This window comes from Amblyomma maculatum, chromosome 2 (assembly GCF_055883805.1).
Source record: "Amblyomma maculatum isolate TAMU_Amacu chromosome 2, ASM5588380v1, whole genome shotgun sequence".
In the NCBI taxonomy this organism is placed as follows: Eukaryota; Metazoa; Arthropoda; class Arachnida; order Ixodida; family Ixodidae; genus Amblyomma; species Amblyomma maculatum.
This window is the reverse complement of record NC_139345.1, coordinates 74,016,046-74,041,955: the sequence shown is the minus strand read 5'-3', so window position 1 is coordinate 74,041,955 and position 25,910 is coordinate 74,016,046. Positions and strand designations below refer to the sequence as shown.

Here is a 25,910-nt window from a genome sequence, read left to right as displayed (position 1 = left end):
GGAAACCATGCTTTAAGTCAACCATGCTTTGAGTGTATTTCGAGAAGGGAAGGGTTCGAATAGGGAAGGCAGCAGAAAGAGCGCGCAATGAGCAAGAAGAAAGAACGAAAGGAAGGAAAAGAGCATTCAGTAAAAGAGGGGGGGGGGGGGGGGCGAAAGTCATACGAGACGGACGGAACTGTTACTGTGCTCTCTGCAAACATGTATTTTCCTGCTTGACCAATCATCGCTCTTCGCTCAACAACGCGCCGTAGTACAACAGCCAGAGAAGCAACGCGATGCAACAAAATTCACGCAGGAAACGAGCCGCAGAAGCAGATGCCCCAAGCGTTTCCTCTGCGGCGCGCGCGCTTGTGATGCGCTCCTACGGCTGATAGCGCCACCTACGCTTTTCATCGCTCCGGCGACCACGTCGCTCCCATTGCCGCGCGCCGAAGACGGCACACTTCCCAATTCTAGAACACTATACCAGTGGGAAGCTCGTTTCCTTGCCCAGCTTTCCCTCTAGAGTCTTTGTATTAACTCTATGGACAGCACCATAGATATCCATCTCCGTGTATACTGTATTTTTGAATACGTCGATTAGTCAGCACTGTTCTGGTAACCGCACATTTAGTAAAGCAGCCGGACCACTTGCGCTTTCTGTACACAGGCCATTTTATTGTTAAACAGAGGCCAACAAACGAAAAAAAGACACCACATACACACCGAAGCACATTGTGCGTGTACGTAGCCGCGCATGTCTGCTTGTGGGGACGGTTAGAGAGAGCGGTGATTAACCACGACTAAGTGCAAACGCTACAGATACGTGGACGAGATTCATACTTTGCCGGGAGCAGCGTACGAGCGCGTTTTCTGACGCCTGATGTCGGGACCGCAGCCTGCAGGCCTCGAAAAGCGAAGATGTACGGGAGAGCCCCGCATCGCCTTGCAGTTCACGCGCGTCGTAGTTTACGGTCGAGATATTTCGTGAGGCCTACTCTGTGGTGTGCTCCTTTGGACAAGCTTACACAATTTGCCGTCATAGTGCTGGGGGCGCCACCTGCCTAGGAAGTTGTAAGCTCGACAGGACGATTTACGACGACACTGAATGTTTTTTTTTTTTGTTTTTTGTTTTTGGCGAAAATGTAGCCCTCGTCGGGGGAAGCATGGAGAAGCCTGGACTTGCAATGGTTTGGCAGTTGAGCAGCATTTCCACTATACATACCTAATTATTTTCGTCTTTGAAACCTATATCGTGGACTCTGGGCGACGTGCGTGCTCTCCCGGGTGCACCTTGCACTGCGCGGTCGCGGCCGTTGCTGCACTGCCCGAGCGGTAGCGGCGCGGACAGCATTTCTGATTGGGCGGCAAGCGATCACGACGCGTGGCAAGCAGCAGCGGGTCCCTGAGCGATGGCCGGACGGACGGGCCTCCCACGCGGTTCGGAGACCGATTCGAACGGGCTGTGCCACTCTCCGCCGCGCGACCTGTCAGTTGCGTATAACTGAATCGGTCTCTTGTGTCTATGCACTCTGCGATGTCATTGCGCCGAGATTCAAATCACTAGAAATAATCGAGGACGTATTCCGGTCCGTGAAACATCAAGCGATATAATGAGCGAAAATATAAGTGACGAGATGCTCGATTTATGCTTTTCTTAGTAAAGATGTACGTACTTACATGACGTACAGTGTTGTTGTAAGAGATTCGTTTAGCTATTCGTATGATTTTACACTGCACCGTTCAGGAAGGGCAGCCCACGCGCCGTTCGAACCGATCGCCGAAGAGAACTGAGCGAGTTGCGTAGCAACGCTTAAAAACACGGACCTCGCCAGGATTACAAGAAATGCTATTATGCCCGCGAAAGCGTCCTGACTCGTGCCGCACGCTTGGAGAAAAACGAAACCGTGATGTGGCGTAGCTTTCTCGCAAGAATAACAATGTCCAACTCCTCAACGACCTCAAGTCCTGTCTCGTGTCCAATCCGCTGCGCCGAGCCAGCTATTGAGCGAGTCGGTGCTGGTTTAATGCGGATCGAAAAGTTTAAAAAAAAAAAGAAAGAAAGAGTGCAGGCTCTCGCGATCAAGTCAACTGTTTTCAAATCGCGGAACAGTAACTCAACACCCTACTGGACGCAATTTTTTAATACCTTTTTCTTTTTCTGTTTTTTTTTTTCTTTTTCGTATAAAGCTATGCGACCGCAATTCAACGCATCTGTCTGGCACGGTTTGTTACATTTTAGTGTACAAATCAACAGTGCGTTCCCGCGGACCGCAATTGCGGGATAAAATGCAGTTTCAGGGCCAATGGTATCGGCATGTCGCCTTGCGGCGGTTTCGGCATGCTGTTTGCGTAATGAGCTTGATTAGACGCACTTAACGAACCGATGACGATGATTGCTATGTGCAAACGTTTTAGGCGCCTGTCGACGTGTGGCGGCGGCCTATACGCGACACGTTTGCGAAGCTCAGGACATCCGCGACCTCTCGGACCAGGTGCAGAGAAAAACGGAATACCTCTCACTTTTGTCTCTTAATAATAGCGGGGCGCGTAGGTAGCTACAAATTGTTTTGGGCATTCACGATTATACTCTGCAGAATAATGTGATGCTTGAAAGAGCCTTTTACGGCGTACCTGCAGTTATCTTCCGTAATTCGGTAGGAAATGCCTGTAATTGCGTTTAGTGTTCACAGTGTGGTCTGATGTAAGGCCGAAAAGCATTTTATATTTGCGCGGATCCATGCGCCACGCAGACCTACACTTCTCTCCTAATTGGCTGAGGGCCTACCGCATATTTGCATGTGTATTGCCCACTACGCTGATGTTTTCTAATAGAGACGCAGATCGCTTTGCGAATAGAGCTAGACTGCTGTTTTTGTCCTGTGCCTCTCTGCGTGTGCCGTCTATCGCGGTATCTTCTTGCACACAACGTAGCCTCATGAGATGTACCCGTGAAATGCCAATTATATCGATGCATATCGCTGACGGCGGCGTGACAGAACGTGGTCGGCGTTATCTTCTAGTCGTTCCCTTCGGCGGTGGCGGCCCGGACGAGTGCTCGAGTGAAGACCACCGCGTGCAGTGCCGTGGTCTCCCGCAGAGCACTGCAGAGCACGTCACGAACAGCGTGGGCGTGTCGACGGCCGAGCTTCCTGCTGGGCCGTCGGGGCGCCCGGTGCCGGTCTGAGGCTCAGCGGATGAGCGGAGCGTGAAGACCGGCGGCGGCCAGCCACTCCGGATTCCCCTCAGAAACGCTGCCATCCGGGTTCAGCCAGGATTTGTCTGGGTCTTCGCTGGGAAGAAGCCAAGATGCACTCAGGACAGGCACCACAACCCTGTGTCTCGTGCGTGCATCATCACCGACCCAACATCGTTCTCTGCAGGACCTCTCCCAATGATGCCCATTTAACCTTGTCCCAATAGCAGCCACCGTACTTCCGTCAGCTTCCCATGTAAAAAAAAAGTATAAACACTGAACTATGTGGACCGTTGTCTGTCCGATGAACTCAAGTCTGCAGTAAATGCCATACACAATTTCTCCGTGACATAAAGTATCTCGCTGTTTCTTTTTTCCTAAAAAGCTAACTATCAGACCAAGATGAAGGATTTCGATGCCTCCAGTTTGCTCGGCTAGTCTGGTATCAAAAACTGATCTATACTTTACTATAGTGAACTATAGTGTACAGTTCAGTGGAGTAAAACACGCCATGTACCATGACGCATAGTTATCAGCTGCCACTTAATTTTTTAATTTGTGTCCTATTATAGCCCATGTAAGGCCAATGTTGTTTCTGAAGATCGGGCAAGCCTCTGCCTATGAGGCAGACTGAAAGGGACGATCGTCGTTGTTTTTTTTAAATCTTGGACCAGCACCCAACGTCGGCACCCGATTGGGCATGCTATCTGTGATAACGACGAAGTGTTTGCTATTGCACGCGCGCGCGCAGAGCGAGCGAGGAAGAAAAATAATACAGAACGGCTGTAGAGCAGTCGATTGCTGCGTACTGTCTCCTTCACGATACAACATATTTAGGCGACGAGGATGTCAACTTAAATCAGGACTTTGACGTCATGATCATATGTTAGGCAAATGACTGCAACGGGTGACCCCAAGAAGAGTAATTTTATCATTTAGAGGAAAACTACATTCTAAAGAGTGGCATACCATGCTTAAAGAAAAAAAAAATAGCTATTTGCAAAAGCACTTTGAGTTTGTAAATAAGTCACGTCGTTTTACGTAGAATGCGCAGGCAAGTGGAATAGCTAGTCGCCTCTCTCACTACGGCGATACAAGGCCACAAAGCGACCCATGTCCTCACGTATCCATTTCATTTTAGAGCCCAATGCTGGGTCTGCGGGTTTTAAGTGAGAGAGCAGTGTAAATGCTTTGTTATACGCTAAAATCTGGACGTATTAAATACAGGCATGGTTAGTCACATGTAGTAGGCGGATCGTAGTAAATCGACTCTGCTGTCGCCCTTAACATTACATAAATGAAACCTATAATTAACACTCGTACTAAGTCATTCTGAAAAAAAAAAAAAAAAGGAACAGCGAATTTGTGCCATTTTATGCACAGGGCAATAAAGTGTTTTCCCTTCCACCCACCAAAATTGGCAATCTCTCGGTAAAGTCAGCCGATGTGAGGTGGCACCCCTCATATTTGGAGTGCCAGAGAGAGAAAGCATAAACGCTTGGCACAATCTAGCAGAGTGACTTGCTGTTTGCTCTAACTAAGCGTGCACTTTGTAATTACATGCTGTTAAACTCTCAGACTACGAGTTTTAATTCCAACCAACCAGTGATTCCCTTTTAGAGAGCTACTGAAATTCTTTCTCAGTCGATTTCTTCTACCTCTTTCATCACTATCCCTTTATTTCCACCACCCCAGTTCAGGTGCTTCATATATCTGCTAACAGATACCGGGGCTAGCAAACATCTTTTCCTTCCATTTGGATATAATAAAATAACCACATACTACGATTGCTACTACTACTACTACTCAAAGCCATCAGTAGAGAAGCTATGAGGGCCATCAATTGCTTTCCCCGAATCCCTCCTATCGCGGCAGTTCAAGAGGATGCTCACATCAACACCCTGGATGAGCTTGCGCCGCAGCGGCGTGATGGTCGTAGCCATAAGAAGAGCATTTTCCACTCCGAGCACTTTGGGCTGAACCCTCATCGCACAACATACTATCGCAATCACCCCCAGTTCTTCCCGGAATTTTGTCCAGCTTAGCGACAAAAACGCATTGACATTTGTCGACCAACATCTCATGCGGCATCGTCCCTTCGCGAGCGAATTAAGGAACAAGACACCCACCTGTCCCATGGCTCCATCATTATATATACAGAGACAACTGCAAGGACCCAGGACTGCGAAACAACTGCAGTTTACTGGCCCTGCAAGTCTGGGCTTAAAAGACGTCCACTGTCAATTCAACGATCTCCTGTGCTAAGTTGATTGCTGCCCCATAGATGCTTTGCTCTGTGGCCGCCATTGCCACCCTTCACACAGCCCACATTGTTATCCGCACAGACGCCCTTCAGGCAACACGGCTACTCCGACACGACAGTCGCAGCCCGGAAATCTGCTAGAACGTCCTGCAACCAATTCGAAGTTGAGTGGGTCCCACACGACCTCCTCAGTTCACAAAACTGTGCAGATTGTGCAGCCCGCTTGGCAACCCTACTGTCACCAATTACTCGGCTACTCAGCATGAGTGATGCTACCTTTCACCGATCTCACAAGGAAGGAATAACATTGACCCTTCATCGATCTCACAAGGAAGGAATAACATTGGACACTTGCACAGGAGGCTAAGTTTCAAAGAGTCCTGCCGTCACTCGGATGTGGCTTCCATTTCGACATTTATGTCCTTTTCCTAAGGTGTTCTGTATATGACTCCAAAAATACGGGGGCAGGTATCCACTACCTTTGTGCCCGGCGCTGAAGCCAACGAGAATTAGGCACCTCGCAGCAGCCCGTCGAACAACCTATCCTCATATACTGCTTGAACGCAGAGACCATATCATTTCTCACTCGTTCATTTCATTAGACCTACGAACCATTTTTCGTTAATTTAACACCCCTTTTTAAATTACAAATATTTTTAAGCCCCGAGGCAATAAATACGTTGTTAAAGAAAACTCCTGCATTGAGACCGAAGCGAAGCAACTTCGAGTGTGAGGCCGTGATAAAAATTAACCTAGCAGCTGTCAAGACCATAGACGGATGTAATGGTGGAGATAGGCTCAGCAAAATAAATAAATAAATATATAAATAAAATAAAGGGACAATTAATAATTTCCCCCCACTTTTCTTTTATCGATGAAAAATGTAGTAATGGTGCACTGTATAAATTGCTTTCTAGGAAAGGAAAAAAGCAGTATCTGTTACATTTCTCGGTGGACACCTAAACCGCTATTTAGAGAAAGGGAAGAAGGTACGATTGAAAGAAGAGAGCAAAAGGTGACGCAGTGGAGAGCTCCTGTCAGTCCACCTAGGGATCTCTAACGTGCACTGACATCGCATAGCACACGGTCGCCTTGGCGTTTCGCCTCCACCGAAACGCGGCCGCCACAGTCGGGTTTGAACCCGGGTAATCCGGATCAGTAGCCCATCGTCTTAACCACTGAGCCACAGCGTCAGGTGCAATATACTGGTCACAAATCCGCTTCTAGTCGATACTTTGTTCGGTTTTTCACAGCAGGGTCTGTATTCAGGGTTAGCGTCGCTTTCAGAAGTGTCATCTCCATGACCTCAAGTCATCTGACTAGCGGAAACGTCGGAACCGGCAGTGGCTACCGCAGGTCGGGGAGATAGCGACACTTTCGTTAACGACGCAGACTCGGAATACGGAAGCAGAACCTGTACACAACTTCACCGCGTTGAGGGTTAAAGGGGTGAAAGAGGTATGAGACAGGGTGTCCGTACAGCGTGCGTTGCTTGAGCTGGGCGCAGGAGCGTCCGAGCCGGCGCACGCAGCCCCGGTAGCTCTGGTGCACGCGGCAGTGACACACGCTCACCACCGCCAGCACGATGAGGCAGGCGCCCGCCAGCGTGGCCGCCGCGATGTAGATGTTGTGCAGCTGGTCCGCCGGACGCCCTGCAGCAGTACAGAGCGAAAGGAATTGCAGCGCATATAGCGCAGCCAAACCATTTCAGAGCGCGTGATTCCAAAATCGCTTGCAAGTTACGACCATCCCTCAATAGCAAACAAACAATTGGTCTGTATTTAACTAAACTTGAACCGATTAAGAGGCACGAAAGTACATTTCGGCATGGCTACGCTTGGCGGTTTATCAATGAAAGACTGTCACAGAGTTTGGAAATGCGCTAAACGTTTTTAACACTTATATTTAATGGCATACAACTGGAGGCACATATGTCGTCAGTTCGAATCCCCATCTCCAACTTGACTAGCAGATCGATAATAAGGGAAACGAAATGTTATGACACCGCCTTGATCGACGCACAAAGAACGGTCGCGTCGCAGTTTTGATAACAAATTACGTTATGCTTTTGGTAACACTTTTTACTCACACCACTCATGAGGCAAGTAAGGCTTTCGCATGATTAACAAAGTAAAATGATCGGCTCACTATCCACTGCACGTCACTGTTCTCCACGGCTGCCAATTGCAGGACCGTAAGCACGCGGCGCAAATGTACGCGTCGTTTATGATCTGCCACCCGAACACCGTGGAAACAGCGCGTGTTATGCACGCAATTCATCTATGCTACATGACCAAGCCCTCTCGTGCCATGCACAGACTGACCTTGCGTCCTGGCCATGGCGTCGGCGGGCGCTGAGGACAGCTGCGGCCCTCCGCCGTTGGCCGAGGAGGAGGAAGAGGAGGAGGAGGCCGTGCTGGCTTCGCACGTGTCCCCAGTGAATCCGCGGGCGCAGGAACAGTAGAAGGAGTCCAAGCTGGGCCAGCACGAGCCGCCGTTCTGGCACGGGTTCGGGAAGCACGGGTCGTAACGCTGCGTGCAGCCGGGACCTGCGACATATGTGGTTGACACTGGTTTGAACACCGCTCAACAGTATACGGAAACCTATATACGACAGATGGTCACGGATATATTTTCGAAATCAGTTCAGTTCAGTTCAGTTCAGTAGTTAAGGCGTGTCCGACTCTTCGTGATCCTATGGGCCATATCACGCCACCTATTTCCGAAATAGGGAAGCAAAATTGCACGTGCCATTCTCGCCACCATGGCACTATGTCACCGATATATGGTCCTGTAATTGCAGTCGTCTGTGACTGTGAGTTGGTTTGGGCGAAGACATGATTTTGCTAAACGTGCATGCCATATGCAGCTATCATTGTAAAACGAACAAGAACAAAAGGTCTCTGCCACACTGGGGTTAAATATATTACTCGCCTAGTTTTGCACGACGCGCGTGTATATAGTGCTGTTAAAAAATCCTCTGGGGGGGGGGGGGGGGGGGCATATTTACGGGCATGACGCGGCTTCCGTTTGTCGTCTCCCGTTGCGCATCCATTTCGCTTACATGCACTCTGTTGTCCATGTACGACCACGTGGTCAGGTGGTCGCATGGCGTCAGACAACACTCGCCAGTTCCCGGCCATGCCAGCCATCAACCAGAATAATGTCTTTTTTTTTTCCTTCAACCTCGACGCCGGATTTCCCGCAGCACGGAACCTTCAACACTATCGCGTTAATACAGCATCTAACGTGCGTGCTCGTCATAAACCTTAACTGCTCATGAAAAGCTATCTACTAGAACTAGAAAATGCGCACGAGCAATAGGTATTCCGTTAGTTCTTTCCACAACGCAAGAATTTCTGAGCTAGCTTTCGTAACAGCGAAGGTATTGGCGATTGAAAATGGCACTCCACCTCTTCCCCTCAAACACAGTGCACTCCGGCGAGCAAGAAAAAAAAAAAAAAAACAAGGGAAACAAGACGCGGAGGCGCCTTACCGCGCCTCGTCCCGCCCTCGTCACTTGGAAGAGTCCAATGAGTGGGCGCACCCAGAAAGCCCCATCAACGTCATCGGGGTGGGAGCGCGCGAGGAGGGGTCACCCTAATCGGTTGCGAGCGCCGGCTGCCTGGAGAACTTTATAAAACTTATTTGTGAATTATTGCCTGCGCGCCGAGCTTTTATATCTCACTCGAATACTGAAAGACCACCTCTATGGATTTCTTATATTATATAATATTACCGCTTAGCATTTCGGAGCCGCTTCAATCGAGCCATAAATCAGTGTTAGATATTTGTACTGACCTCTTCCAAAGATCCCTGGGGGTCAGGGAGTTGGGCACTGTCATGTGCTTACTGTGGGTACAGGCTATTCGTTGACTTGAACATTCGACCTTAAGCGTCGTCATAAGGGGTAGGGAGGGGGGGGGGGGGGGGGGGGCTCGTTTAGAAGACCTAATTCTTTCGTAACCGTAAAAAGTGCACGTGAAGCCTTATTGCGCGTTGGCTCAGTAGGAGGCTCGACTAGTGATCTCAGGGAGGCGGCTTCGATCCTGGCCGCGGCGGTCCCGTTTCGATCTAGGCGCAACAAGACTTCCTCGTGTACTGTGCGATGTCAATGCACGCTATTGTTGGAACCCCAGGTGCTCGGAATTTCCAGAGCCCTCTGCTGCTGCTTCCTTCATAGCCGAAGCAGCTTTGTGCTGTGAAGCCTTATAAAACTCTAAACCATAAAAGTTATGGCGTTTATTTAGATCGCTTCTAGGATAGGCAAAGCTGTGCCGACGTCACGAAACTGAGTCAAGCGACGACGGCGTTCAAGACGACCGCCGGGGATCTTTTATCACCGCCGCGCCTGTATCGGTTGTCGCAAGCGCGATGTGCGGTCGCCCTTGGAAAAGAATCGCGCCGCGCTTCGACCTCCTTTCAGCCGCAGCTGGGTCAAGAACAGCGTGGCTCGGCGCCGCGAGGCGTCCGACCGTGCATGACGACGACAGCGGTCACACTCCGCCCCTGCAGTCGAAGCGTTGACGCGGCTGTGCCTTGAGCGTTCTTTAACGAGCGACAACGCATACCTCATGCAAGGTCTGAAAAGACAAAAATAGCGGAAGCACGTCGGTGGTTGCTCAATGTGGAGCCGATATTGCCTGAAAGCGCTCCTCTCAACTCTTGGGTCATTTTATGGAATTTCAGTGACTGCGTGAAAGAAAATTCAGGGGACACTTGATTATGTTATGTGTTGAGAATACGGCGGCATTAAAGTCTGAAGCGCGTTCATCCTGCGTGTCCTCTGTAATCGCTGCTCTCTACGTATGCTAAGCCTGTTCAGCCTCCGATGCTCCATCTTCAGTGACATGCTACCCGTGGCAGCCATCTCTCTCAGATTGCGGGGATTTCCCGCTACGGTAGACAGGAATGTCTGCACACAACCAAGCACAGCCGCCGAGCACACTGCTGCGCTCGTGCATGTCACGTGTCCTATCAGCTCGGTCATGCCACTTGGCCGCACGATGCCACACAGCCCCTCGATAAGTCAGCGCTATGTCATGCCACGTGATCTCAGAAAGTCGCGGGTTTTTAATCCAGAGGCATTAGTGCCCGCATTCTTGGATTTCACTCGAGGTGGCTGTGAAGCCTCCTTCGAGTAACCGCTCGAATAAAACTCGCCTATATTAATAAAAATTTCTACAATCACCACCAGTGGATCTCGCATTAAGACCGGGGCTAAGAAATTTTCTTCGTTGGGCACTGCGTTAGATCAGTGCACTACCTCGGTAGCTGGAAATTTCTTCCCGTGCAGTCTTGTTCTCCTCTTGAAACGTGGTGGCGTACCCACAGGGGTGCTAACCGTTGTGTGGTGGCGTGTATAAGGGAATTTTCACAAACTATTGCGAGAAAGAGATTCACGCGCGCGCGCACGCGCACACACACACACACACACACACACACACACACACACACACACACACACACACACACACACACACACACACACACACACACACACACACACACACACACACACACACACACACACACACACACACACACACACACACACACACACACACACACACACACACACACACACACACACACACACACACACACACACACACACACACACACACACACACACACGCGTGCGCACGCGCACGCTACAAGGAATTTTAAGGGATAATTTAGGAAGGGAGGCGAAATTTAACTGCGTCCGACAGGACAGAAAATAATGATCCAACTACTCGGGCTAATTACAGAATGAATCCGAGACAATCCCAAATATGGCAATAAAAGTTAAGGTAATTTGTGTTCCTTGCACTGATGTGAAAGGCACTGTCCTGGTTTTGTTTGAATCGTGCACCCACCCATAAAGGAAAATAGGGGAGCAATGCAAGGATAGGTCCGCGCAAGGGAGGCGACGCAAAAAAGTTCGCAAACTGATCCATTGAAATCTCAGCAACCAGGAACAACCCAACCCTAATTTCACGCATATGAGACGGTGTGAAATCTCAGAACTGTCGACGCAAAATAGATCCAGTAGAAGATGTCGATGCAGAACACCGCCGAAAGAGTGTCCATCACCGCAATGACTTTGCAGTGTTGTGAACGAACCCTCGGGACGGCTAATAAAATTGCCGAAAGTTCCACAATAAAAATGGCGGTGTTATCAGGGAGGCGGACTGAGAAAGCCATTAATTTAAATAGAGAAAATGTCACCCCCCCCCCCCTTTCCCTCATGCTGTGCAGCATCAGTAGCAATTACAGTATGTGACAGAAAATGCTCCAAGTGATCATAAAAGATGAAAACCACGCCAGACACCCGTAAATAATTGGCATGGTTGAAATAAATGTCGTCGTCTCAAATTAAACTGACATACGCAAGGATTGGGTTGATAAAGACGGCATATATACATCCACGATCAACGGAGATAAAAGCGACTGAATACATACGACCCGCAGGATTTGGTAGCGAGACCAATAAATACGGAAAAATAAATTAGATGAAGTATAATGAAAACCGTTTGAGAACACGACAGCAATGAATCATAGTTTTAAAATGATCTGCACTGCACGTAAGCTGCCTGAATTGCAAATCCAAAGTAAGTGCACGAACCTCAGCGTAAAGCACGTTTGTACTCACAAAACTAGGTATATACCGGCTAAGGCAAAGCTGCAGGGCTTGTCATTCGACCAGGAGAATAGTCCGAAGCTTGCAGGTAGCACTGCTAATAAGAGGGCACAACCGAACTCAAGAATAGGTCGAACATAAAGAAAGCTCAGATCTTCGCGTCCCGTGCCTTGTGGGATTCATATGACTCAGCAGGCCCAAGGCGCGCACTCTTGATATGCTCGATATGAGGTCGCCAACTGATAGCAGAATCATATAAAATGCCCAAATAATGAAGAGCAGACACCTGAACTAAAGACTACTGGTGGTATGAGAGAGAAATGAACACAGATTGACCGGAAACACTATAGAATAAAACATTTATTGATATTTATGGGAGAAGAAAAGTGAATCTAGCCAGCCTACAAGTTCAGTTAGTACGTCTGCAGCGTATAAGAAATAAAGAATGGATATCTGTGGCCAAGGAGAAGAAAGCAATAACGTATGCGTTGACGTAAAGCCGAACATCGTCTCGCCGAGGTAACGAAGTAAGGAAAATATTAAATAATAGATGGGTAGGACCGAACCTTGAGGATTGCATTTAAATTGGGTAGTCCTGCGAGATGAAAGACCGTTCCGATAACAATAGAACGATCTTCCAAGAAAGAAATTCCTGTATCCAAAAAACGACGTGGTTTGGAATTTGCCAAATTAGCAACCGGGAGATCAGACGTCGGCGATCAACACTGCCATAAACCTTTTTTTTTTTATGTTTAGAGTAAATATAGGACGGAACTTTTACCTGACTGCCTAGACAAACGAAATCTGCTCTCCTGATCGACGAACACAAACCATAGAGCACTCTGGACGCAAGCCAATATGTCTGGGAGAAAGAATTTTGTTATGCGAAATGAACTGTGCCCAGCACGCATAAATTATGCGCTCTGTTGTTTAGATCAGGGTAGAAGGTAGATAGATCGGCCTGATATTGCCAATTACATAGCCAAGGCTTTGGTTCTTTAAAAATAATTTTGAAGATTTTCAACGTGTCAGATGTAATCAATCAGGGCCTATAGGGTCGAAGGGCTGGTTTTTGAGATTACAGTTGCCAGCTCTGGCATAGACACCACCTCAGAAAAATATGTCACTCCGACGGGCAATTCGAGAGGATTAGGGTCTGAAGACGAAAAGCGAGCCGCTAGACCGCAACCAGGCGTATCCAATAAATCAGCCGCCTCGGTAGGGCACGGTACCAAAGATGACGACCACACTGCCTGCTGTGCAGATTTAGCATGGTGCAGAAAACAGAAAAGTGCAAGCAGGGTTCTTAGTTATGTCATAAAAAGGATTAGTCATCTTTATGCTTTAGCTTTGTTGATGTCACAGCGCTTTCTTTAGCACGGAGCAGGAAAAGAAAAAGAGCTTAGTATCCGCCAAAAAAGGTGTAAGCAGCTTTAGCTTGGCTGATGTCAAAGCGCTTTTAAGAAAGCAGCGGAAAGAAAGGGAGGGGGGGGGAGGGGGGACTGATTATGACGCAAACTCTTCCATGCAGCTCTTTTGCACCGATAAGCACGAGAACACTCAGGATTCCAACATGAGGAGTTTCACGGAGGACGACAGGGGGTAATATAGCAAATTCAGCAGGCTGAATGGCATCGCGAAACACGGCACCAAAGACGCCGAACGTGGCTGAGCGTCAGAAGGAGTCAAAACGAGAGGGAATTCAGAGGGACGGATTAGTAACGGATATAATTTACAACGCCTTCGGCCAGCCCATGGTCATTTTTTTAAAGGAGTATATCATAGATTACAAGAGGATGATCACAGTTGGTTCCGCTATCTATGGTCGTCCACTATGATACAAGAACTCCAGGAGGTGAAAAAGTGAGGTAAAGATAGGATGAGCACTGCCCGCGCAGGAAGGTGATATCTCCAGAGGCAATGGAGGCAATTGTCATAAATCCGCTCCCACAACTTACGCCCACAAGATATTGGCGGGCACACGTCCTCGTCATCAACTTTCGCAGCGCTCCGCATCACCTTATTAAAGGCACGGCTCTTGGTAGCATCGAGCGCATTACCGCCCCTGTTCACTTTGTGACCCTATCCGAAGGTGCTTCCTCTCCGTCCACTTTCGCAGAAGAAGGGTGCGCCTTTGGGTGTAGGCATTGCGTCAAATCTATCTGCTAGCGAGAGAGCCAAAGTGATAGCGCTGTTTGTAGAATTCGAAGACGGCTTCTCCAAGTCGTCCGAAGTTCGCCAGACGACCATTGCTAAACACAGAATCATTACCGATGACATTGCTCACTCTGTCAGTCGCCGGGTTTCTTTCAAGAAACGCGAACTCATTCAGAATCAAGTGCACGAAATGCTGGCCAACGATATAATTCAACACTAGCACAGGCCATGGGTAGCTCTAGTGGTACTAGTCAAGGAAAAGAACGGCACTATTCTGTTCTGTGTTGACTATAGCCGCCTCAACAATGTCACCAATAAGGATGTTTGTCCCTTTCCGCGCATCGATGACGCACTTGGTCATCTACGACATGCTCGTTACTTTTCATCCATCGATCTGAAAAGTGATTACTGGTAAATCGAGGTCGATGAGCGAGATCGAGAGAAGACGGCCTTTGTCACCCCGCATGACCCCTATGACTTTAAAGTGATGCCCTTCAGCCTCTGTACCACCCCAGCAACCTTACAGCGAGTTACGGACGCCGTCTTGGCCGGGCTCAAGTGGCAAACATGCTTGGTTTACCTTGACGATGTGATTTTCTCTAGCGCGTTTCCCAACATTCTCCGTCTGAAAGCAGTGCTACAAGCTATAAGAAGCGCAGGCCCCACCCTGGAGCCAACAAAGTACCAGTTTGCTTACGATTAACTCAAAGTTCCTGGCTCCGTCGTCAGTAGCGTAGGTGTCCGTCCAGATCCCGATAAAACAGCCGCCTTCGCCTCCTTCCCCACGCGGTCGGACAAGAACGCCATGCGGAGGTCCTTGGGGCTTTTTGATTACTACAGGCGCTTTGTTCCACATTTTTCTCATGTCGCTGCGCCACTTACCTCACGAAGGAGGACGTCGCCTTCCAGTGGCCGGATGAGCAGCAGCGCGTGCATTCGATCGCCCTAAACAGAGCTTACAGACCTCCCCTATAATCGGGCACTTTGACCAGGACGCCGAGACTGAAGTTCACACAGGCGCTAGAATCAAGGGCCTTGGAGCCGTGCTTGCTCATTCAGAAACAGAACGGCACCGAGCGTATAATGGCTTACGCAAGTCGGACATTATCGAACGTAGAGACTAACTACTCGACCACTGAAAAAGAATCCTCGCTGTTTGTGCGATTACTAAGTTCAGGATATGCTTGTACGGACGCCCATTTAAGTTGGTTACCTACCACCATCCTCTATGTTGGCTCAGCGCTCTGACAGACCCTTCAGGGCGACTTGCACGGTGGACTCTTCGGTTGCAAGAATCCGACGCTACGATAGTTTATAAGTCCTTTCGCAGCACTCATGTGCCGATTGCCTTTCAAGAGCCCCTATAGAATCAACATGTTCAAATTAAGACAACCAGCATGAAGACGCCTTTTTAGGAGCACTGATCATGGTCTATATGGCAGCGTGTTCATCACTATACCAAGACCTGCCGTGAATGTCAAAGACGTGAAACTCCGCCCGTACAACTTGCAGGACATCACCCCATCCCGCCGCATGAATATGACTCCGTTCCAGCAAGTATAGGCATGGACCTGCTTGGACCTTTTCCTACGTCCAACTCGGGACATCGCTGGATTGCTGTTGCCACGGATTACCTCACGCAGTATGCCGAATAGCGATATTTGCCTTCTGCAACAGCGGCTGATGTAGCGAAGTTTTTCGTCGAGTTTTGCATCGTCCTCCGTCACAGTGCTCCCGAGGTCTTGATCATATATCGCGGTGCGGCGTTCATATTCCGACTCATGACAAAGATTTTGCGCTTAAGTAACACTTACCACAGCAAAACTACTGCATACCACTGCATAATGAAAACTGAAATCACATGGTAAGATATTTTTTAGAACTAAGAGCTGCGAAGTACAACGAACGTCGTCTGCAAAGTGAGCTCGACCAGATATCCTCATTTCTGATGAAGCCATCCTTACGAATGCCGCACGTATCCATTTCTGCACAAGAATGCTAGACTTGGCAGGCGCATATATATTACTCTGTTTTCTAATAATAACGTGCGGGCTCGCGTCATGCTCTTTTGTGCGCTGACCACTGCAGTTGAGCAGTGCTCGATTATGGCGACCGCTGCGCTATACCATACGCCCGCATATAGGTCAGGCTGGCGTTCAGCCTCTTTATGGCGGCTAACATCACAGCACACGTCCACAAAGTGGCGCCATCTCGGGTCTCCGAGCGGGTGTGTAATGAGCCTTACCGTCGTGTCTGCAGAGGCAGGAGTAGTTGTTACCCCGGTCGAGGCACTGGGCCGGCGGCGGACACGGGTTGGGCCGGCACAGGTCCACCTTGATCTCGCACCGGCGGCCCGCGTACCCGGGGCCGCAATGGCACCGGAAGCCGGCCACCAGGTCTTCGCACTGGGCACCGTGGGCGCAAGGCCCGGAGTCGCACTCGTCGTACTCGAACTCGCACAGGTCTCCCCCGTAGCCCGGAAGGCAGTAGCACCGGAAGCCTCCGCTCCCGGCCGGCAGGTCTTCGCACTTGCCGTGCACGCACGGACGCGCGCCGCACGCGCTGCCGCCGCTGTTGTTCCTCGAGGACTCCGTTGTGGGCGCCGGAGGGTCACCGCTGCTGGCGGTCGTCGTCGTCGTCGTGTTGTAGGTCGCGCTCTGACGCTCGGTTTGCTCCGGTCGTTGCTCTTCCTCTGGCTTCTGGCCCTGTACAAGCTGGCTTGTCTCGGTTTGTTGCTCGTTCCGTTGCTGCATTGACTGTGTCTCGGTGTGTGGCTCAGTCTTCTTTTGATCGACCAGTGGCGGCTGTGGCTGCTTGTTCACTTGATCTGATGGCTGCTCATTCTGGTGTTCTTGTTGCTGATTGGACGCCTCAACAATTTGAAGTTGCTGCGGTTTAGGCGCCTGCTCAGACGACTCCTTCCTTTGTGGCTGCTCTGTTTGAGTCGGTTCTCCCTGACTGAGCTGCTTTTGCTCGGGTCGTTGCTGCGGCTGTGTCTGCGTCTCTTGCTCTTGTGGCTGAAGCTGCGCCTGCTCGGGTTGCTGCTTCATCTGCACTGTCTCTTGCTGTTCCAACTGTTCAGGCTGCTGCGTTGTTTCCGGTTTCGCTTCTTTGTTTTCCTGTTTCTGCTTGTCCTTCAGCTCTGGTTGTTGTTGCTGCCCGGTAGGGGGAACAGTGGACGGTCCTTCTAAAAAGATACCAAAATCATACTTGAGGCGGAAGTAAGAAGCATGTGTGGCGGGACAACAGGGTACCACCGTCTCGCCTGTCGGGCTATGAACTGCGGTTCTTAACATACGATGGAAAGGTCTATTGTCTCTTTCACAGCTACCCTCCATTTTATCAACGGTTCGTAAATATGCGCAGGAGGGACACGTCAGTTTGCACTCCTGAGATAGCTAAATTAATGATTTCGCTGCACCACCAACTCGCAAGTGTAATAATTTCATTCGTGGTTACAAAATTTTGTAGTTCTAAGCTACTTTAGAATATAATATACCGGTGTGTGACAGCTAATTTGAGCTATGGCGCACCGCGGGCAATTTTCGGTTTGCTGATAATTAGTTGAAAAGGTAATTTGACCAAATTACAAATATCGACTTAATACCATAAATATGATTTGCAGAGAAACCTTTATTTCATTATTTTAGATAAGGAAAGCTTCACTTGTACCTTTTTTTTTCAGCTCCAAAAAAAGTCCGCGCGAAACCCCTAGAACGTTACCTATAACGTTAACTGTTAACAACCTCTATAAACGTTAATCCCTATAAACCAAACCAAACTTTTTGGCACGCAAGCGAGGTGTCACGTACCTGCTACGCAACTGCGATTGGTGGCATCGTCAGGTGACTGGACACAACGGCTGCTCTGCGGACAGGGGTGCAACTCGCACGCTCCAAGCGGCTCCTCACAGCGTCGACCACGGAAGCCTGCAGGCAGACACCACGTGCAGGCAAGCGTGTTGTCTTCAAGGAGCAATTCAGCAGCGCATATCACATACGTAATCTCAGTATACTTTCGTCGGACAGCGGGATACATATATATTACAGGATCATTTGCTCAAAGCACTTACAGTACCCACACATCATTATCATATTGTTTCTCGAAATCCGGCCTTTACCGCCATTCCATCTGAACATAATCTCGAGTTCGGTCTCTGGTACACTACATGTAGAGGTATTTTAGGCATTTAGTGTCCAAAGCTTCATATTTCAAACACTCATATCATTGCTGGTGGCACGAGCTGAAGATCTCTGTTCGGAAGGGCTGGACGAGCAGAGATTGACAAGAATAAAGTTTGCTAGGGCTGTAGTTGTACACGCTATACGCAAATAAACAACTGAAACAGGCAGTGTATGCCGACAGCGCACCGTGCGGGCAGAGGCACTTGAACAGGGAGCCGGCCAGTCCCTCGGCAATGTCGACACAGAACCCCTGGTTGAGGCAAGGCTTGTGGAAGCAGCCGTCGCGCTCCTCGCAGAACCGGCCCGCCAGACCGGGACAGCAGCGGCAGGCGTACGACGTGGCGCCGGGCTCCAGGACGCAGGCTCCGCCGCCCGATGAGCAGGGCGCCTCGGTTCCTCCGGACTCATCAGCACGCGCGCATTCGTGTCCCGCTACGGTCACGTTCAGCAGCCATGCCGAGCCCCACAGGTGTACTGCGCGTCGCGGCCGTCATGTCACATGCACGCTGTCAGGGGGCACGCCTTCAATGCATTTAGCCGCACTGCGGAGGCAGTCATGCTGCATGATGATTCTATAATGCCCACACTCTAAAACGAGACATTTACAAGCTATACCTCAGCTGGCTGCAAGGGAGTGTAGTATCACGGCTGAGAGCAAGCTAGCCTGTTTTCGTCAGTTGTTGTTGTGGCTGTAGGAAGAAGGAAAATAAAATGCACGGGCCTGCTACTGGCTCTGTAGCTGAGCCACCTCCGCTACCTAATTGATTGATTTATAGGAAAGGAAAGGCGCAGTAACTGTCTCACTTGTTTTCTGTGGACACCTCAACCGCACCGTAAGGGAAGGGAGGAAGGTGGGAGTGAAGGTGTAAATGGAGAAAGAGGAGCCGTAGTGGAGGGGTACGGAGTAATTTCGACCACCTGGGGATCTTTAACGTGCGCTGACATCGCACAGCCCACGGACGCCTCTTCGTACCTCGTGCAGACAGAATAGAAAATAGAGAAGAACGAAAAGGAAGAAGGAGAGGAAGACGCGCGCCGCAACAACAGCCGTCGTCCACCACCAAAGCGGTGGCGGGTGCAATGACGGCCTACAACAGATAAAAATTTGGTGGTAGGCTAGACCCCGCCGCAAGCGGCGGTGACCTGCCTGTCTCAGCCCCCTGCCATCTGCAATGCCACACTTGAATGCGCGCCATGGAACGCCACGCGACAGGAACGATGGGGTGCCGTGCAAACTCACACTTGCCGGAGAAAGTGTGATAGTATACTGCGTCTTTCCTTTCCTGTAAAACAATTATAATTATAGGTAGCACTGCAACGAACGCCGATTAAAGCAGTCTCATCTTGTCTAGCGTTCCTGCCATCTGCAATCCCACACTTGAATGCGCGCCAAGGAACGCCACGCGACAGGAGCGATGGCGTATCGTCCAAACGCACACTTGTCGGAGAAAGAGTGACAGATACTGCGCCTTTCCTTTACTGTAAACCAATTACAATTATATGTAGCACTGCAACGAATGTCGACAAGAGGCTAACGATGGGAGGCAGATTATAGGATAGGAAGGGTAGGCTTTCGCCATTCTCCTCTTAAGAGACATCTAAGAGACCCTCTAATTTTTTGCCGTTAGTGCAAAGATATAAGTTGAGAGCAGAGTTGTGCAATGGGCTGGGTATCTGAAGTGTGTGTGTCCCTCTTCTTAAGGGTAAATTTTGAGAAAGATGAAAGGTTGAGGCTTTTTAAAGCCGCTTTTGAGTTTGTGAAGCGTCCCAAGGTATGCCTCCGCTGCTGGTTTCATAAACTGCAAGGCTCGTGTTGAAAGCTGCTCCTTCCAATGTCTCCGTGATTACGTTAAGCGAAGATTTTTCCGTGTGGCTCTTCTGTTCTTATATTCTGCCGGTTCTTCAATTCAAACACCTGAAAAGCTGCAGATATATTTTTTTTTCTCGCAGGAAGCCTGCATATGAGTCTGCAAATATATTGCTAAGGTTACTGACAAACTGACAAAAACTGAAAGGACGGCACAGTGTTCGTCTATATATTCAGCAGTATACATAAATCCACACACACACACACACACACACACACACACACACACACACACACACACACACACACACACACACACACACACACACACACACACACACACACACACACACACACACACACACACACACACACACACACACACACACACACACACACACACACACACACACACACACACGCACGCACGCACGCACGCGCACACACACACACACACACACACATACACACACACACACACACACACACACACACACACACACACGCACGCACGCACGCACGCACGCACGCACACACACACACACACACACACACACACACACACACACACACACACACACACACACACACACACACACACACACACACACACACACACACACACACACACACACACACACACACACACACACACACACACACACACACACATATATATATATACCGGGTGTCCCAGCTAACTTGAACCAAGGGTTACAAAATAATATATTTGAGGTAGGTCTGTGCCCCGCCGGGGTGGTGCAGTGGTAAGACGCCCGACTACTGTGCCGGAGTTCCCGGGTTCGAACCCGACCACGGCGGCTGCGTTTCGATGGAGGCGAAACGAAGAGGCGTCGTGTGCTGTGCGATGTCAGCGCACGTTAAAGATCCCCAGGTGGTCGAAATTACTCCGTAGCCCTCCACTACGGCTCTTCTTTCTCTTTTTCCACTTTCACTCCCACCTTCCTCCCTTCCCTTACGGCGCGGTTCGGGTGTCCACGCAAGTGTGACAGTTACTGCGCCTTTCCTTTCCTGTGAACCAATTTAACTTTTAGGTAGGTCTGTGAAACCAATTGCATACAACTGCCAGCCTGTTAGCGCACTACAAGCAATTTTTTATTTTTTGTTTTGCAATTACGTAATTAGCTAATTATATTAATTTCTCTAATTTATTAAATATCGTCTTTAGACCAAAAATGTGAATTAGAAAGTTGTAGAGTACCTTCAGAAACCCCCATTTCATTAATTGCGATAAAGAAAGTCTCACGTGTATCTTTTTTTCCGGGCTCAGAAGAAAGCCCGCGAAATACAAATAATACCATGTGACTAGCGCATTTGTGCATCATTTTAATGCCGACCAGATGTGCACGGCTATTCGTAGATCTGGATTCTTCAGGCGAAAAAAACTTCAGCAGGCTGAAACGAAACGCTTATTCTTCCTGTACCGCCGCGGTGACTCTAAGATACGATGTTATCTAAGCGTTCATGATTGCGCCACAGCATCGAAGCAGGCGCGGCCGCAGATCTCGTAAGCTCCTGAAATCTCCGTGTTCGTGTGGTTGTCAGCCGACTCCGCTGAATACCGCAGCGATGGAAGCCTTCGTAACAGTGTATGCCCTTCTAGAGCGAAAAGTAGCATGACGCATCTGCTTTGGTGAGGTTTGTGCATGTCTGAAATTTATCCGTTGTTACGTCAGCAGCCTTACGCAACTTCGGGAAAATAGGCCTCTGCAGCGCGACCTATTGTAAGAAAAAAGCCACGTGCTGTGCAGCGAAGTGTGTGCACTAGGCGTGGAAACTTTCACACTTTTGGATGCAAAGTTTCAGGTTTGGTTTTGTTTATGTTCTCGCGAGTTCTTTACACCTGTATAAGTGGTGGTGGTGCCAAGTGAGGAGTTGCGCCAGCGTACGCGTGTGTCCATTCGCTAGTCATGCTTCATGCCGATCCGAAAACACCGTTTTATGGTCGCAGTTGATGAAATGATTCGGTGAAAATCTCATTTTATGAAGCACATATACAATGTGCTTAGACTGGTTAAGTCTTTAACATCGATCTGTCCTCCATCCAGGCTTCTCCAACACTTTCGACACTATGCTTCATCCGACGCCTAGAAACAAACCCAGAGGGCTTGAAAGATGACGTGTGCACATTTGCTGTCAGCTTGTCAAACCACTCCCTGTTCGCTCATCAAGAGGGCACACCTCTAACCGATAACCTTGTGAAAGCCCTGGTAGCGTGTTTGCTTACAGCTGCTAACGCGTTAACGGAAATGTACGCTTTGCGGAAATGGGGATATGGCTGTAGCGGCGCATAATGCGGCGAATGCCTCAGACTCGGTCGATGCAATCAGCACGAGAGCCAGCGCTCGTCGGCACCGTATTACTAATTCACCGGGCGCTGCGCCATCTGTAGACAACGGCTGACGTAGACAGCTGTACCCACAGATGGAACACGAGCGTCATCGTGCTTCTTTTATTAGAGCCTCTGTTTTCCCTTCCTAGATGGCTCCGGAATTTGCTAGCCAACCACCCGCAGCCTGTTCTTCCGTTTGACGCCTCTCGGTTTCGACATCGGAACGAAATGTGTGAGCGAAGTATTGCCACATTGCTTGCGATGCCAGCTGTCTTCGAACATTAAGGCTGACATATTTCAAAGCTTGCCCGTGTTTACGCATGAGTGAATGAATGCTGGACGAAAGAATTTAATCGGGGAAGAGTTGTCTCACATTTGACTCCGCACGGCGAGTGCAGCCGCAGATAATGCATAAACGAGAAATACTCTTCACGACATGAGCGGAATATATTTTTTACCCACTCTCCTAGGCCGAGCTCCTTGGATCTAGACATCTAGCACTTGTGGCAGCTTGTGGTCTAGACAGCCGCATTCAGCTGCTTTCAGTGACGACTCACTTTATGGGCAGTTTTGCTGCGGAACCAATTATGTTCATATTAGCGAGGCACTATACTGCACATAGGCGGTATGCACGTACCGCTGAGCGCGTGGCTTCCCGGCGTGAGGATCTCGGGAGAGATGGTGAGGCCCGGCGAATGGTAGGGCTTCTCCCAGAGCAGCAGCGCTTCGTCGCGGCGGCACGGCTGCTGGCCGTACCCACCCTGCAGGGACTGCAGCGCCAGCCGGGGGTCGGTCGCATTGCTGCCGATTGGCAATGACTCCTCGGACAGCTTCAGCCTGCGCACAACGCTCTCTTCCCTTACAAAAATGTCTATGATCACTTTATGCGATGTCTTTAGACAATATGATCATAAAAGCTAAAGACCGTCAAAAGAATGTCTTTAGAACACGTATGACCTATGTATGACCACCCTTCCGACAATTGGGCACCGTGATTCAATAGAATGTATTTTCATAGAATGTATTTATACCTCCTATGATTGGCTTATTGACAATGTATATGGACACCGTAACGACTGTGTTCCGATAATTGCCCACCGTTATTTTAAAGAATCGTGTTCATAAAGAGTACTAATCTTGTGTTATCATGCTAGCATATTTCAAGTGTTCAATAATAATGTGTACTTTACTCATTGTTCACATGTGTGTAATATTTCGTGAAAAGAATTCCATCAGCCCGCCTGCTTCCAATCCAATCCAATCGTGCAGGCAAACTTTCCTGAGACGACGGAACAAATGCAGCGCCTAAAATTGACGAAAGGACTGGTCACAGGCGCATATGGAATCACCTTCCTCGCTTTCGAGCCCTTCATTTGCACCATAATGTCTCGCTCTTTTTGTGACCATTCACCTCCGCTATATTGCGTGCTTTGTGGAATCAGTACTTCACCTAAATAAAGAGCCTGCAATCCCACACACAGCCAACATGTAAACTTGCTGTGGGGTGGCTGAACGGAAGCTGCATGTGGAGGGGCTGCCGCTCTGGCCCAAGTCGGTAAACTCTGACTGACAGGACTTAGAGAAATCTCATTAGCCGGCCAATGCACTGATAGTATGTGCTAGCAGAGCGCGAGTTGAGACAAGAGCAAGTGCAGCATAAGCCATGTTATTTCGACGAGATCACATAAAAGCTTGGTTTTAAGGGAAGCGCGCACTTACTGTATGTCATCCATGCTCTGTATGCTGAGCGAGAGTGTTGTGCGAGGGACCTCTTCCTGGGTGCGGTTGGCCTCAGAGTCGGGAGTACAGGCCACCTGCGGAGACAATGTGTCGAGCGAAAAGTAAATGACACCGGTAAGGTTTTTCTTTACATTGTTTGTATATACTTTACAAAGATGTAACTAGCCTTATCATCGTGCAGGTTTAAAGAAATGGTGCCTTAGTTTGAAGTTGAACTTATTTTCTAGTCGGGTAAAACAGAGTGTCGCGTCTGAAGACACCACATGGGCACCCTTTGTGTGCAATAAGTGCTGCGAACGACAGTTATATTAACAACACATCATTCTCCAGTACCGCTACAATATAAAACACAAAAAACATACAATTTCAAAGCTGGTCCCTAACAATAGTTCTGAGGATAACTGATCGGTAATAAACAGAAAAGGCAGTTCATATTGGACCTCAGACTTTCCTAAGTACACTGGAAGGTAAGCAGACAAACTTTTTCGTCACTTTCTGCCTCGGAGACTTGCATATCCTGGACTCTCAAGCTCTTTCATATTTCATTTTATAAAATTTTCCAGCCGTTACATAGGACACCGTATACGTTGTTTTTCACTGCTGAGTAGCTCAAATACTGCCAGACACTCTAGCATATTCATAGTTTGTACTCGCAGAGGGCGCAGAGGCGTCATTAAGAGAACACACAGAGTATATACCGCTCTGATAGGAGTGTTACTGATTTGTATGAAGAGGATTGAAATGGGCAGAGCAAGAATATAAGAACACTGACATTAAGAAAAACAAGAGAAACGCAAATTACAAGCACGAAAGCATGCTCCTCGATCGATACAAAGGCTCTGCAGCGCCATACTTTTTTGTTCCGCTTTCTTCATTTCTTCTCTCTCTCTCTCTCTCTCTTATTTTACATTTATCGTCGTTTTTGGAAACCAAAGGTTGATTCCACGCAAGCAACATACAGGCAGAATAGGGTGTGCCATTCTTGAACACAAAATAGAATGGAGGAATGCAGTAGTATCAATTCCGCTGGCAGCACCTAAGACGTATGCTTGGCCATGCGTTCTGCACCTATCGAGTGCTACTCCGCGCATGCTCTCCGTATGTCACTAGAGAGTGATTATTGCGGCATCCTGCACAGGACGCAAGTCCGAAGGGTGTGCTGCAACCTACGTTGGCTGCCGACAGGACGAGCCGGTGCGTCTTGGGCAGGTTCCTCCAACGGGGCAGCGCCGGGTCGGCGCAGTCTGCAACCGGTGCACTGGTTGACAGTGGGGTGCCGCTGGTCGGGTTGGCGATGAACACGCTGCCAGGCATCGGGCTACGGCCGGGAGCGGCCAGCGCCATCGCCAGCGACAGCAGCAGGCAGCAGAACACTGCCCGTCTGCACGCCGCCATGCTACAAAGAAAAGAGCAGCGAACACCTTGCTTTTTCTGAGCTTGCAATCGGCCAGAAATGGCACAGAAGGGATATTAACATTGTGGTCAAGATCAAGAAGAAATTGTCGTGGGTAAGGCTATAGCAACGTGAATGGGAGACAGTCGATGATCACTAAGGGTGGCTGAGTTCCAAAACAAGGCAAACGTAGCATGGGACGGCAGAAAA

General features: G+C 49.2%; 1 protein-coding gene across 2 annotated transcripts; it reads right to left on the bottom strand.

Annotated features, from left to right (window-relative positions):
* Nucleotides 1-3,172: 3,172 nt before the first annotated feature.
* LOC146199014 (uncharacterized) lies at nucleotides 3,173-25,703 on the bottom strand. 2 transcript variants are annotated; one of them, XM_084594477.1, is made up of 9 exons: nucleotides 25,478-25,703; nucleotides 24,287-24,381; nucleotides 23,205-23,404; nucleotides 18,594-18,881; nucleotides 18,036-18,152; nucleotides 16,469-17,410; nucleotides 7,766-7,990; nucleotides 6,922-7,093; nucleotides 3,173-3,275 (listed from the first exon to the last, which is right to left on the bottom strand). In XM_084594477.1, the coding sequence occupies exons 1-9, from the start codon at nucleotides 25,700-25,702 to the stop codon at nucleotides 3,173-3,175; spliced, it is 2,367 nt and encodes a 788-aa protein (XP_084450603.1). In that variant the 5' UTR covers nucleotide 25,703. The 2 variants fall into 2 exon arrangements, with proteins under 2 accessions (XP_084450603.1, XP_084450604.1); XM_084594478.1 differs by having other exon boundaries at nucleotides 16,469-17,407; nucleotides 25,478-25,702.
* Nucleotides 25,704-25,910: the final 207 nt, after the last annotated feature.

Coding starts and splice junctions, on each gene's coding strand:
- LOC146199014 (XM_084594477.1), bottom strand. CDS start 25,702: ATGGCGGCGTGCAGACGGGCAGTGTTCTGCTGCCTGCTGCTGTCGCTG. Junction 17,411..18,035: donor CAATCGCAGTTGCGTAGCAG/GTACGTGACACC, acceptor GTATCTTTTTAG/AAGGACCGTCCACTGTTCCC. Junction 7,094..7,765: donor CGCCATGGCCAGGACGCAAG/GTCAGTCTGTGC, acceptor GTACTGCTGCAG/GGCGTCCGGCGGACCAGCTG.